Source organism: Varroa destructor, unplaced genomic scaffold (genome assembly GCF_002443255.2).
Source record: "Varroa destructor unplaced genomic scaffold, Vdes_3.0 BEIS01000007.1, whole genome shotgun sequence".
NCBI classification, from domain to species: domain Eukaryota; kingdom Metazoa; phylum Arthropoda; class Arachnida; order Mesostigmata; family Varroidae; genus Varroa; species Varroa destructor.
Window position 1 is genome coordinate 4,638,842 of NW_019211460.1, and position 14,968 is coordinate 4,653,809.

Sequence of the window (14,968 nt, forward strand, 5' to 3'; positions counted from 1 at the left end):
TAATTTTGCTAATATTTGATATCCAGGTTGTTGGAACTTGTTTGACCACCAAAGCAAACAGGCAAGACAAGCTGGTATGTGGTACAAGCGCGCAGGTCAAAAGATTCGTAGCACCGCTTCGTTCAGTTTCAGCGTGCCACAAAAAGGTGGATTCGAACTAAAATAATAAACACACGCCGGTGTTGGGTGCGCGAGTAGTGCGCGTAAGATTTCTGTTCTGACCATTATTCGTCTTCGTTCAAAATCGTTGAACTGGATTATAATTCGAATATTTGTACGTGTATCTTGGTTACAGCATTGAAGTTATTGAAGCTGGCACTAGTTGTAAAATACACGTCGTCTCTGTTTGAATCGAGCTATAAAGTGCAGCTGTAGTTGGCAACATGCGCGTTACTCAAGTGTTGCTTAAGATCAACAAATATCGTTACTATAAGTAAATATTTTTAGGATATTTCTAATAGATATATCCATTGATTGCAATTTTATCAATTGAGCGATGTCGCGAGCTAACCGCGTATTATGATACTAAGCAATGGTATTATATGCATGTGTTCTAGTATATGTAGCATTACGCAAATCGCAAAAATTTTATTATAAAAGTCATAATAAATTATTAATTAATAAATTAATTAATAAATTCAAAATATATTGAGGTAGCAAAAATAATAATAAAAATTATGTTACACCAAACCTAGCATAACTCATAAACAAAATTTCCAACTGGCAGTTTTGTGACGAAGCTTTCAACAAAGTCATTTAAAAAGAGAGAATTTGAAAATTTTTATTTAATACATCACTTTTGTGAGACATAGAATAAGATTTTAATTATCTGTCTCTTAGTAAAACTAGATGTTTTAAGTCAACGCCCACTTAGCTTATAAATCAAACGAAAATTTCTAATTTGAATGCCCAATTGGTGTATATGTATAACGCGTAAAGTAATATAGGCAGTGACCGATAGTGTAGTACACGTAAATTTTTTTGACCCAACTGGAAGAGTTTCCTTTCAAACGACGTTACATTTTATGCAAACTTTCTTTATAATAGACGTATAGTAAGTGTACCGTACCCACACTTTAAAACTACTATATACTACTGTATTCGTACTTCAAAATACCTAACATTATGCGACGACTAAAAGAATGGTTCATTCAATTTAAAGAGGTGCCTCTAAAAAAGTACGGGAGATCGGAACAGAGATTTTACCGAAAGTGTATAACAAGGACTTAGTTAAAAAATTTAGAAAATTTGGAGGGCTGAAACTTTTTGAGGCTATCAGGAAAAGAGTTATTCATGAGTAGTTAGTCTCGCTCTAGTTTAAGAAGTTGTAAACGCATATCGGGTGTGTACAGTGCGATTAGTGCCTAGGCACCAAGAAGGCAGGCCGACGGAGCAAATTAGTGTAAGGATTTGTGAAACAAGAGTTCTGCCGCAGCTATTAGTAAATTGAAGGAACCATATATTTAAGTGCTTTCACATCTAAATTTTTTAGACAAATGTACACAAGAGTTGTAGTGAAGCTATTATTGAAAGAACTATATATTTAAGTGCTTTCACATCTAATTTTTTTAGACAAATAAACTTGTAGCACGTAAGCATGTGGTATTAGCCATAATTTTTACTTTTATACGAAAGAAACTTTTAGATAACAATAATAAAGCATCGAAAGATATCCTCAAAATTAGTCATCCAGATTATTTCAGCTGTAAAACACAGAACAAATTTCTCATTGACACTAACCTGAACTGTAATTGTTTTTTTATTTTGGTATGGTCAGATGCTTCCTCTTGTTGATCGTTTTATAGCCCGATAAAAATATCAAGATAGACTCTATTTCCAAAAACTTTAATGTGAAGAGCTCTTTAGGATAAAGCTTGCTTGTCGATCCTAAAAATGAATAACAGGGAGTTATGGCAAAATCGTCGATCGATAAGGAAGGTAAAGGACTTAGGAATTCCACAGTTTCTGATCGACAAAAAGATCCCCGTCTACGATGCCGTATCGTTTGCAAGTAAGCCGGACCGCGTTGTTGATTTAAATGTGAGTATATATATCGATTGTTATAATCACTACATTGATCTGAAAAAAAGTGAAGCTTATATCACATAAAACAGCCTAGAACCGCATTATGTATACAAAAACGTCCAGCTTGGCGCGAGTAAAATATTGTGGAATAAGTTTGGTGGTAAAGTTTCTATATGTATTAACGTACACTGAATAAACTTTTTTTACGAATCACAATCATGGAAGGTAACCTAGATCAGAAAGACGACTGCGATGGCCCGGTTAGGTAATTCAGGCAATATAAGTTTAATTAACCGTTCTCCATACACTCCAATTGTAACTCCTTAAAATAAGTAACAAATTAGATTTTCTAATATTTACTAAGCAAGATTTTCAAGAATTTGTGAAGAGGCCGTTCATAGCATCAAAGACTTTGCCCTTAGTAGAGGTCCATTCGCACAGTTAAACATTATGTTTGGCCAGAATTTCTTCCACATTATTGCCAAATTAAAAATCATTACTCGAATGTGCGAGTGCGATTGCTCAGCATGAGAGAAATTGGTGCAAGCGGTTCCAACCACTTAAGTTACACAAGGGGGATACTCGAAAGTCAATGCAGTAATTAGAAAAGTCACTTAGAAACCCAGAGTGCTTGACCTGTAAGTTAGACCAGATGGCACCACCGCTGTGATCTTAAGAGAAATGCTTGACTGGTGATGGCACTGCTGTGATGAAATCGCACTATAGCGTGCGTAACACAGGAAGTTCTTGGTGAAATGAAGATGACCTTATATGGTAGTACAATATCATTTCGGCCCACTTGCAAAACTTTTTGGCTCCTGTTAGCAGAGGGACAAACCAGTTCCTTACGCTTACCGAGCCTCGACACGAAGGAGAGTAGCATTCTTCTTTCTTTGGCACTGTGGAGAGCAGCCCTGCTTTTGTGAGCGGTGAAATTATATGTAAATCAGGGTAGGTTCAGAAGGTCTTAAGATTCACATTGTGATGCCTAGGAATATGTAATGTTCTCAATTACTAACCTATATGAATTTACTACGTTTTTTTGCTTTCCTATTGCACTGTTTCATGTTCAATTAGCTGTATTTAATTCCTGCCTTTACATTTGCCTTAATTCGCGTGGATTTCATGTGACTGAACCATAACTACACAATGTGGTCAATCTTAAACTTAAAATTAGTCAGTACAAGTCAAAATTGGTTAGTTGTAACGCCAGTGCTTATTGCCTCTACATTATGAGAAACGATAAAGTGGCGCTTTAAAAATACATGGTCATAAATACATAATTATGTTCAAAGTGTCTATTTTTATTATCACTTAGTCAGCGGTGATATTTTCTTCGACTCAACGGAAACTTATTATCATGATGAAATCTGCTACCTAAAAGTAAATATTAACTTTGTTATATAATTATTTCAGAGCTTTTTTCCTGAAAAGCCTAATCGGCGGGAATCAAGATGGGCTTACATGATCGGACATAAGACTCGGTTGCTGGAGGGTGCTTCACAGGCGCAGATACTTACCAATTCCATTGCGCATAGTAAATTACCTAAGGTTAGTATCTAATTCCTCTAATCAGTCTTTAATGAATGCATTTTTCAATGAAATAAGCTGTTACAAAACAATGAGTTTTAATGTGCCATAGCCGTATATCTGGCCTAGGTACGTTGCAACACTGATTAGTGCTCACCAATCGGTTGTTCGGTCCTCACTGATCCTGTTGCTGACGTGTGATGGTAAACTGTCAGATCATAGTAGAAACATTAGTCTGGTTAAACACTGAACCTTATAGGCCTAGTAGTACTCCCCTTCGAAAGACTGCTTGAAACTGTGGTTGAGTAATCAATTAGAACGACACTATGCATTTCACATATGGGTTTTTATACACTATTATACTATCGAAGGAGTCGAGTTGTTTTTCATTGTAGGTTAATTTCTAATAAATTAAGCAGGTGGTTATCTGACGCAATACGGCTAGGCTATATTCCGGCCAAAACCCAGTATTTGAGCCAATTTGCTTGCAATGACAACTACCCTTAGATAACCCTGTTTGGGGACCTATCGCTTATTTTCCAGCCGCGGCCTTATAGAAAACGATCTTACATCCACCTCTGCATCGTCTTAGAAACTGACTACACGCCAACAACTTTAGGTCAGGAAAATAATTTTTGAGTTCGTTAAGAATTCACGCATTTAAGAGTTTGACTTTCTTGTCAACAAGCGAATTTATCTGAACAGTTCCGATTTATGTACCGAAGATATTTTCGGGATTTTCAAAAGTAGTGTGAATTTTGTTGATTTGGTATCAATCGTTAAAGTTCTTCAGGTTGCAGCATTAGCCGTTTCTTTTTCAAATCCGGAATGTCAGTTCTGCAAACTCAGTTCGTACAAAAATATTCCGCACTAACTAATAGATACGGTTTCCCTGCAGCTGTAGGTAAGTGAACTACTTACCTGGCACTAAAAGCTCTTAAACTAAAGGCAAGACGAAAATAGGCGAAAAAAAATAGAATTGACCTATTTGCTTACCCAAAACATAAGTCAACTGAACTCATGTAAGACTTGAGCGTTGAATCGGTTTACCAAGTGTATCTGGCAAGTTAGCTTGCAGTTACTGTGCTCACAAGAGAGCTTCTTTTCCTTGAATCATGATGATGTAATATCGGTTTTATACAATTTAGAATAGCTTATGTGAATTTATTTTTCTTTCGTTACAGGAATATCAGAACGCATTCAATTCTATGTCGCTGAATGAGGACGAGACCAAGTGGCTCCAAAATCGTCTGGAAATTATCAAACTTGATTCAAAACAGTTCAAACTACCGCATAGGGTCGATCCACAAAGGTAAGGCCAGTAGTATGCATATATAGCTTAAAAAAGTATTAAAAGTTTTCAAATCAAAATTGCAAATATTTATCACTTCTCAAAACAATATTACCAAATAAAATATGCGCTATTTTGGTCGATAACCTTCTTCCATTTTTCTGGTAATATTATAATCCCATCACTGTAGAACTGGGTTGTTTTTTTGGACGAAAAACTGTAGGTTTTTAAGTTGAAAGTGAATTAATACCATCAAGGGGTTCTGTAAAGACTAAAATACACGACAGCCTGACAGTGTAAGATGGCTATGGAGTAAATGCGTTGAAACCTTCCGCCTAAGTTCTCTCAATTTTTGTCGAATAGCTAAAGGTGTACGTCGTCTGTAGGCGAATTTCCAGTTGATTTTTTTCGATGGAGTATTGTAATCGTGTTAGTTTTTGACAGTCGGTGTCCGAATCAATCGTTTGCCAGGTTGCACGCCTTAGAATGCACGATTCCTTTCCAATCACCTTCTTTGGCATCAATCCAGACTTCACCACAAGTTGTGGAGGTTTTACTTCTTCTGATCATGATTCTTTTCGCATATTATTGTCATATGTAATCCACTTTTCATTACCCGTGTTTAGTTGATTAAAATGACTCAATTTCGTCATGTTTATTTAAAGTTTTGTAAATAGAAATACGGTCGAGTAAATTCTTTTGCAGCTATGCATGCAGCATCCAAATATAAAAAATAGTCTATGAGTCTATTGTAAGAATTTTTAAAAATAAGAGGTTTACGCCTTAAATTAAAACTATGTTTACAGGGAACGATAGTAAAATTGAATAAATACACACATGAAAGAGGTTTCTGCCGGGAAAAATTTTATGCAAATATCTGTTTCCAGAAAGCGTACTCGGGCTACAAACTACTGTTTAATATCTCGGGTAAATTACATGTCCGGAGTTTAAGAAAAGAAACCGGCACATCTTTGTCACTGTCTCACCGATGAGAAATATAAATAGACAGGTTTGTCTTAGTGTGTTTTGAAAGTTACTGATTCCTACTTCCTGTTATTCATTCCAGTATTCCTGTTACTATTCCCAACTGCTGAACGAACTCGATCTTCCTAAAAATTGTAAAATTTAAAATTTAAGAATTTTTCTGGAAGACGGCCGGCGGTTAGGGCTGATCGCACTGAGTTTGCATGAGAAAGAGTTGACATCGGAACACCTCTAAGATTGCTTCTCGGACCTTACACGTTCGTCATCTTTGTCAATTGTATATCGTGTAAAATCTCGAATCTGTAAGAGGTTGGTTCTCGGATTTTTACGTCCGTGTCATTTTTGTCAAGTGTATATTGTGTAAAGTCTCGGACCTGTAAAACCATTGCCTATCCTCCTTGCCAGGGTTTTTGAGAATATGTTGAAGGAGGTTGGAACAGAGGAACTTTTGGTTTGTTTTAATGTTTCTTTTCCTGTTACTTCTTCATTTTTTTATTTACGTGCATATTTTAATCTATACTCTTTGTACTACTTGAAAGTGTTCTATACTCTGTAAATCCGTTGTAATCTCCTGTGCAATGAGTGATATGTCAAGTTCAGACTCTCATAATAGAGGTTTCAAATGAAGAAGGAAGTGCACCTTAGAACCTACCTTGTTTCTTATTTTGCCAGTATTAAAGAACTGTTGGTACAGCACGGAATATTTGTATTGAGTACAACGAGGATTCTAAAACTGAGAAGACTGCTCACAATTGGTTTGCACAGTTCAGGTATGGATTCCGTCCCGGTCGGCTATCTGAGGTACACTTTTGAAGGAAGACGGCTGGCAAACGACTCATATAGTGGAGGAGAAGATGAATTGCAGCCGTATGACTATGAACGGGCATCTTAAGTCAAAAAGAGAAAAGCAGAAGCCCGTGCACCCCAATAAATATCCCAAAAAACGATTTTCCGTTGCTACTCAACGTTTCGTTTGACAACGAGTAAAACGCAGCCACATTAAGTTTTTGATATTGATATTAGTCATTGATCATAGAAAATACCGTCTTTGCGTCGGTATAAAACAAGAAAACGATTATACAGTTTTAAAAGAGACGCACAAGTCCAGACTTATGCCACGTTTCCTTTCCGAAAAGACTGCGTTTGGTATAACTGGAAGGGCTTATATAGTGCCTGAGAAAAATAAAACAGTTAACAAAGGCTTGTGTGTTGTCTAGTTACATAGAAGTTGAACGAAATTATCCGGCAGAAAAGACTCTGCCGAGGCAAAGTCATCTTTCTCCACGACAATGCCTGGCCGCACATCGAAAAGATTGTAAAAATCAACCTACGAGGGTTTTTTGCATCTACATTCTCGAAATCTTGTTTTAACGGATTATTGCATTAAATGTTAAAATTTAAATGAAATTAGTAACCGTATATTTGTTCGTAAATAAAATTTAAAAAATGGCAGGAGAAGTTCTTTAATACCACATATGCATTTCTGACGAATATTTATATTGGTTAACAGACCAAAGATTATGGGCAAATGCATAGTATCAGCTGCAGATGTTTGATAATGGGTAGATATTCATAGTTAAAATATTTTCTTGCATCGCCATACAGGGTAAAATTGTCGTATAATGTGGTGCCCATCGTTTTCGCCGCAAGCTGCATTTTAAAATATTTTTGGCCATTTTTATAATTAGTAGGTATATATTACTCCTTGACAATAGGATTCTATGAGGCTATTGAGCTATTTAGTAATTCGTTATTAAGCTGTTGAGGAATGCACGTTCATAGAAACTAATGATAAATTAATTTAATAAATCATTAAGCAAGCGTTTGCAGCACCATTGGTCAGAAAAAAACGTGTTCCCATTTTATATGACAAAAACTAATCGATAACTAAGATTGATGCAAAGAGAATTAATCGAAAAAGCATTCTTTACTTAGTTTGATGGTAATTTTAGGTTATAATGGGCCTCGTCTTGAGTATAAAGTAGATATTGTATTGCACCTAGACGTACAAATTCTAAAAATTTTCAATTTATCGATCTGGCATTTCTCAAAAAGCTATGAAATACGGTATTTGCTATCATTATTATTGGACCAATTTTTTAATAGCTTTTCAAATACGTTTTCATATTATATTCCGGTCTTTAGCTTTCCATGTCTAGAAATGTAGGGGATGAATCAAACAAAATTAGAACATTTCAAATTTTGAACAAAATAAAATATCATAGGTTTGATAAAAAGAGTATGTGATTTCGTGTGGAGATTGGTTCACATAGAATTGCAATGAAGCATTACATAAAGGTCCTACAGGTACAGTGCCACGAACTAACTCGTACGTATTGTTTACGCCAATATCTGTTTTACAGACCCTGGCATAGGTTTCCTCGTGAATATGGCCCTGGAATAGGACGTCGCACCTTCGAATTGATGTCTGCCTTGAATGATTTTGTGAGACTTAATTCAACACGGGATCGGGCTGTCTACAAGCCATTGGTTCATGAGGTGTGCATTATAGTATTAAAAGGATCGTTTTATGACAAAGTTAACATTACATCATCCCCAACACAACGGTCTAACTGCTGGAATACTACGTTTATTAGTAGATTGTTGGGAGCCATTTAGCTCGTCGAAAAACCTTTAAACTTAAAACAAGATAGGGAAATGATGAATTATGTCAAATATTCCTTTATTACTTACATGTTGAACTCCGGAAGCTTCTGAAGAGCTGTGTACTAGCGAGTTGCATTACTATGCCTAATCTCGTGATCTATGATTTGTTTGAGACAGTCGGCGAGAGAATACGCTACGTCACTTATGACCCTCTTAAAAGCATGGAAGCGACTGAGATCACATAAATTTAGAGAATATAAGGAATGAGGCCGTAGCTCGACTACGTTTTTTTTCGATTCGTGCTGCACTGGAAGTGTGGCTATGACCCATGCATTGTCGTCACTTTGCGAATCATACTGTGAGCTGTCGAGTACCGCCCTTGTTTAGTACATTCACCGAAATCACTCTTTCTCCTATTCGACGCTATTTTTTGTCTCCATTGTTCTCTTGTAGTTGCACAGCCTGACTCATGTCTGTGGCGACAATTTGCTCCAGATGGGTTTTTTGTTATTAGCAGTTGCGCAGATTCCCTCTAGAGTACATCATGCATACCTCCATCTTTGCTAAACTTAGGTGGTGAGGAACTCATTTTTTACTATTCTTTTTTCATCTTAAAAGTTTTCGTAACGATTCCACAATACTAGCTCTAAGAAATCTTATACTGAGCCGGCAGAGACCCTATTGTCCATGCTTCGTTTTTCTCAAAAGCTTCCGTAGCTACAGCTGCTTGTTTTTTCTGTTAGAGGTCCTGAATTATGGTCACCTCCTTTATAGCGTTTATCTCCCTCAATTTTCCTTTCAAAATAATCGCGTTGATAACGAAATGCTTTTTTGTCCTAGGATCAAATTGATTGTCCAGTGTTTTTTTACCACCAGCAATCTCATTTTCTAAAGACTCATACGCGATCACTGAGTGTTAATCTTCAGCACTAAACTATTTTTTTTGACTCGATATCTGCTGATGATCTTTAATCAACTTAGAGTCTTACACAGCCATAAACTTTATGAGAGTATCTACCAAATATAGTTTAAATTTATTTCTTTTAAGTCGCTAAATAGCTCCGGACGGTCTGTTTTCTGCTAACAATTAAAAACTATTAGGACCGTGAACCCCATCAGGGTCGATATTATTAACCTGTTATAACCGAATCCGACGAACTTTGAAATCAAATAACTTTTGAATTATTTGGGGCAGAATATATTTTAGAGGAACTCCGATTATTTTTGACGCACTCGTCCCAACGTTCTGGCGGCTTTTGCGTGCCATAAATCTATAACTCGCGTTCCTGTATGTAATCTCTTTATCTGTGGCTTCTTAAAAAAAAATTATAGCAAGGTATGATTTCTCATCAGTTGTTCTTTTTTAGGCGCAGAAAATTTCGCAATTATTCGGACTTAGATCATAATGATATGCGGGTTGAAGCCAACGTTAAGTATTACTTTGCCCAGTCCAAAAAATAATTAAGACATGAAGACAAAATCTAGTGTTATTACTACGTATCCAGACTGTGTTTTCCGACTAACATGTCAACATAAATCACTTGAGCAACTCTAGACAGCGGGTATTTCGGTTATGGTTTCATTTTCGGCGACTATCTCCTAGTGCTCATTGCTAGTACTATCATCGCCCTACGTCCGATCCTATTTGGCATTGCCGCCGAATACGGCTTCGCTCCAGGGCGACATCACTCTCTTGCCTTTCCGGTTCGCGATAGAGATCAAAGCATCCCTCGTGCATCACGGATGTTTATTGGTTAAAGTTCCACAAATTACAGGTGGAGTACACCATACGCGTTTCCAACTGATCCGGAGCCAACTCATGAGGAACCAATTGTTAAACTATTTTCCACATTTTCAGTATTTAGATTATAATTTTTTAACAGGCTGCATATAAAGTGCCAGTTTTGATCAACAGTCTGATCTTCAACACTCCATTCTTCGTTTTTGAAACGTTTGCACCATTCACACACAGCGTTTTTCGCCTAAAGCCACTTTGCCTAATGTTTTGACCAATTTCTAATGTATTTCTACAGCACTGTGGCCTTTGACGGACAAACTTGACCACTGAAAGTTTATTTTAGAGACCAAAAAAAATTTTTCTCTCTGAATTTATTTCTCTTAAAGTAAAACATTGTAGAGTAGACCAATGTCCTTCCACACATTCTCAGAAGACTGGGATATTTGCCAGCCAAATTTCGTCGGCTAGCGGCGCGTAGTTCAGCAGTTATACAGTTTCAAAGTTCGCTGAATTCGTTGGTAACAGCCTAATATAATATTGCACATAATCGGTTTTCTCCTAGTTGTCTTGCCAGTACATTGGAATGCCGAAAAAGAACCCCGACGGTAGCCTAGGGGTGAATCCCTATGTATATCAAGGATACGCCTCATCCGCAGTGACAGTCCCTATCCCACTTTCCGTATTGACGTCGTCCAGCTCCTCTGATGTTTCTGGACCCACTGGATCCCTTCCTTCGATGTATCCAGCGTTGCCCGAAATGGACCTTTGTAAAAAATTTGACTACGAACCGAAAACTTTTTGTCCTCTCTCGCCTTGTCCTTTCACTAAAGGCAAGTACCAAGTTTCGCTATTTTGAACTCAGAAATCAGATAAGGAAATATCATACATGAACTAACGATAAGTTTGGTATAACGAATCATGGGCAAAAAGTTTCACAGGAATGTACGATCTTTGCATGTAAAATTGTATGTTGCCGAAATTGAAACAGCGTATCTTTTATCAGGCATAATATAAATCTTCACATAATTGTATATTCTAAATACCTTACGGCATAAAACAACATTATTGTACAATGCCATAAAGAAAAACTTGGATAAATTGTCCTACAATCTTTCGGTCGTCTATTTGCGAGTATGTACATATTTTGTACGCCGCTTTATCTTAGATTGAATGACACTGTGGCTCCATCTTAAAACCTTCTAGCGATATGCATACGACCTTTGTGTGCTATATGCCAATAATAATAACAGCCACCTTTTTTTGCTCGATGCACATTTATATTTATTTCACCACTAGATGGCGTTCAGAAATCATCGGTATCTCTTCATACTCTGTTTATAACTCACCCTTGGGAAAACGACGACTGGAAGCCGTCAGAAAAATTAGGTAGAGCTATCATGCAGTCGTTCACGTTCGCAGCAGCATACACAGTTGGGCGTTTAGGAGAAGTGGTTTCTACGGAAGGCAGCTGTCTTCCTGTTGCGGATCGATTACGGCTTCAAACGGTGTATCACGATCTAGATACCGTTGGATTTATTGTCTATCATTTGAACACTTTAGCCCAAGGTTCGAGCTATGAACCGAACGGCGCCATTCGAAATGAGGCAAGTAATTTGTTATTCCTATAGTCCGGTATGAAATGCATTTTATTCTGTTCTCGAACGGCAAATATAAAACTGATCGTCGGCAGTAAATCAGTATCATAACGAGATTTAGTTGGCACATGAAAAAACATTTTATATTTCATAGCATAATTTCGAAAATTCTCAAACGTCGTTTGAGAATTTACCATCGCTTTTTCCCGTTAGCCCAAACACACGGAAATAGAAAATAATAATATTTTTAGATCCATTTTTAAAAGATTCAGTGAATATGCACAACTAAGAGGCCGACAAATATATATATATATATATATATATATATATATATATATATATATATATGGGTGCTTAAAAGATATTCACCAAGATATGTTTTCGAATCACAATGACACTTTGCAGGCGACTTATTTTATTGGAAATTAAATTCGCCATTTTAACCAAACTCCGTCCCAAATGCGTCGCAAAACAGATCCTTGTAGTAAATTAAAGCAGCTGTCACAAGTCATAAAAAAGAATGATCCAATTTTTTGTTATCTAGTGAGTGCAATGATGTAAATTAATCGCTTCATCATTCTTCGTTAAAAGCTTCATCACTATGGACAATCTTTCCCACAAACATATGTTTCTGGCTCACATTCTTCCAAATGACATTCGCAGAATCGGTTCAAATCATCACTATCGCTGAAATATAACTTTTTAATTTAATGTCCTAAAATACAATGGACACTTTCTTCGCTAGTGCCAAGTTAGGGACTTGACTGTCTTGTAAGTTTTTTAAATATTTCATTATAACCTTCCAATTCTCTTTTTTGCTAATATTTTCATCCGATTAATTATAAGTCGTATAGGTGGATCTGCCTGGAACTCCCTACAATATTTTTTTCATACTTATGCTACACTTCTACAGTTTTAATAGGATCTTGAGATGAACTATTTATGCGTAAAAGTTAATCCTGGTCCAGTCATATTTTCCAATTAATTATACGCCAAAAGGAAAAGTAATCACAAAGTTATGAGCCGGTAAACAATGTATACCTTTTTTTGATACAATCTCCATTTGTGAAAAACAAGAAATTTTCATTCTATGAAGCATCTGATAGCCTGTTCTTCTTTGATTGCAGTTGTACCACGAATGTGCTCCTCTTCGAGAAAATGACGAGCTCAATCCCCGTGTCCTGAAATGGCTTAAAGTGTTCTACGAAGCCTAGTTTCGGCAAATAATATACAAATCAATAATAATTTGTATTTGATATCTAGTGCGTTTCCAGTACATAGTCGTTTCATTGAAAACGCTTGTATGATAGCATGTGCGTTCTGTAATCAACTAGAACTGGATCTTGCGACTGAAACGAGAAAATATTTTAGTACTTTACTTCGAGTTTACGTGATAAATAAAAACATGTACTCAAAAACGAATAACTCCTCAGTCTACACCTTACTCCTCAACCGCATCCATTTTATTTAAGAAATTACGAAAAACAATTGAGAAGCTACTTGTGGATATTACTTTTTTCATTAACCTCACCGAATGGGACTCTTTGAAAAACAGTCACTTAACCAGTATGTGTTTTAGTATGAAGCGATACTAGTACCATACAGGAGAAAAGATTAAAAAAGACTATAGCTTAAGAAAAGTAAGCTCTCACTTAAAAGTGGGCATAACAACTTACAACTGGAAAAAGCTTAGAGATTTCAGCTTGAGAGACATTTGCCAGCAAGTATATTAATATAAGACTTGTCTACTTTCTCAATGATTTCAAGAACTGTTCGCGTTAGCCAATCGACTTTTTCGCATTTAACTGGGTATCAGCTTACCGACAAGGCACCGCTTCGGGGAACGCGCCACTACATAGCCTTGGTGGCATAGTTTATTCGTCGTCAATTAGATGACAAATCTCGTGTCAACACAACAGGAACTACAATTCATATAATGGAAAAACTTAGCTAGTACTACGTAGTCAAACTGAGCGTTAAGGAGGTAATTCAATTTTCACTCGTAAGATATTCGTTCCTACACCAAACTGTGTAATGAGAAATGAATCCTCCACATTTGTCACAGATGGTCATATCAGCAGTGGATAAAGTTTTTTGTATTACTTCTAGGATGGGGAAGCCTTTTGGAACTATTGTATTAACTAAAATATTTCATCAAAAAACTTCTTTTTCCTAAATCAGTATGCACGTGTGTTTAAATTCTTCTCTAACACATGTATTTTATTTGTATCATTATAATGCTCATCAAACGCTGCCACTTTTTTCCATGATTGGTTGCAACTTAGGGTTGTAGTTATCATCAAGGCTAAATTCGGGACCAAACTAATTGTCTGCTGCAGACTTTTGGCGTTTTTCGCTACATGTTAAGCAGTACTGAAAATCCTTGGGCGTGTTTTTTTACCTCTCCCGTATCACAGATTACGCAGATGGGAGATGCGCTTATGACTGGTTGCGATTTCACCTGCATAGCCGAAATGCTACAGAAATATGTTTAGTGCAAGTGCTATTCATTACATCTTCAGGAGTCTGGTTCGTCAATGACTGCAGAAGCGGATAATGAATAAGTAGCAAATATTCAGAATAGACTAAATAGCCAAAATTAATGAACAAAACCAAATCACTCCTTGACCTTGTACTGCAAGGATCACATTAGTAAAAGTGTAGGAGTTACGGTTACATGCTCTATGTATTGCGCCATAATCATTAGACACTACTCTTACTACTCAACATTTTCGACAAATTCTCAATAGGAAAATTGTTCAAACCTCAAAAAAATGCTAAACTTGTTTTTTGAGCCTTTACAGTTTTTCATACCCTAATATTCTACGATACCGGAATAAGCAAGTTATTATCCAAACGTCAGTAACCATAATGAACATTTAAATTGAAAAAATTCGAGAATTTAGAATTTACTATCTCACATGTAAAAAAAAGTTTAATATTTTATCCTACATTGCTTATTTTTTAAGGTGATATGTAAGGTATGTATTTTTTAAGGAATTTAAGGTGGTATGTATATACACTTCTTTACATTTGGCCTAACTTCGAATGTAAAGGTATGGAAATAAATTATGTGTTCTGAAACTGAAATGACATAGATGCAACATTGTATATAACTGTGTACACAACGGATGAACATATGAAGCTGCGACTTCAAAGTAAACAGTGTGACGAGATATGTAGCAGATCAATCAATCA

General features: G+C 36.4%; 1 protein-coding gene across 4 annotated transcripts; it reads left to right on the forward strand.

The window, feature by feature from the left end:
• The first annotated feature begins 42 nt into the window (after window positions 1-42).
• On the forward strand, window positions 43-13,195 carry mRpL37 (mitochondrial ribosomal protein L37). Of its 4 annotated transcripts, none has more exons than XM_022813554.2 (8): window positions 43-433; window positions 1,905-2,040; window positions 3,442-3,576; window positions 4,740-4,867; window positions 8,194-8,329; window positions 10,738-11,005; window positions 11,472-11,779; window positions 12,898-13,195. In XM_022813554.2, the coding sequence occupies exons 1-8, from the start codon at window positions 384-386 to the stop codon at window positions 12,982-12,984; spliced, it is 1,248 nt and encodes a 415-aa protein (XP_022669289.1). In that variant the 5' UTR covers window positions 43-383; the 3' UTR covers window positions 12,985-13,195. The 4 variants fall into 4 exon arrangements, with proteins under 4 accessions (XP_022669289.1, XP_022669290.1, XP_022669291.1 ...); XM_022813555.2 differs by having other exon boundaries at window positions 111-433; window positions 1,778-2,040; XM_022813556.2 differs by having other exon boundaries at window positions 113-274; window positions 1,778-2,040.
• Window positions 13,196-14,968: the final 1,773 nt, after the last annotated feature.

Coding starts and splice junctions, on each gene's coding strand:
- mRpL37 (XM_022813554.2), top strand. CDS start 384: ATGCGCGTTACTCAAGTGTTGCTTAAGATCAACAAATATCGTTACTAT. Junction 434..1,904: donor AACAAATATCGTTACTATAA/GTAAATATTTTT, acceptor AATGAATAACAG/GGAGTTATGGCAAAATCGTC. Junction 11,006..11,471: donor GCCTTGTCCTTTCACTAAAG/GCAAGTACCAAG, acceptor TTTCACCACTAG/ATGGCGTTCAGAAATCATCG.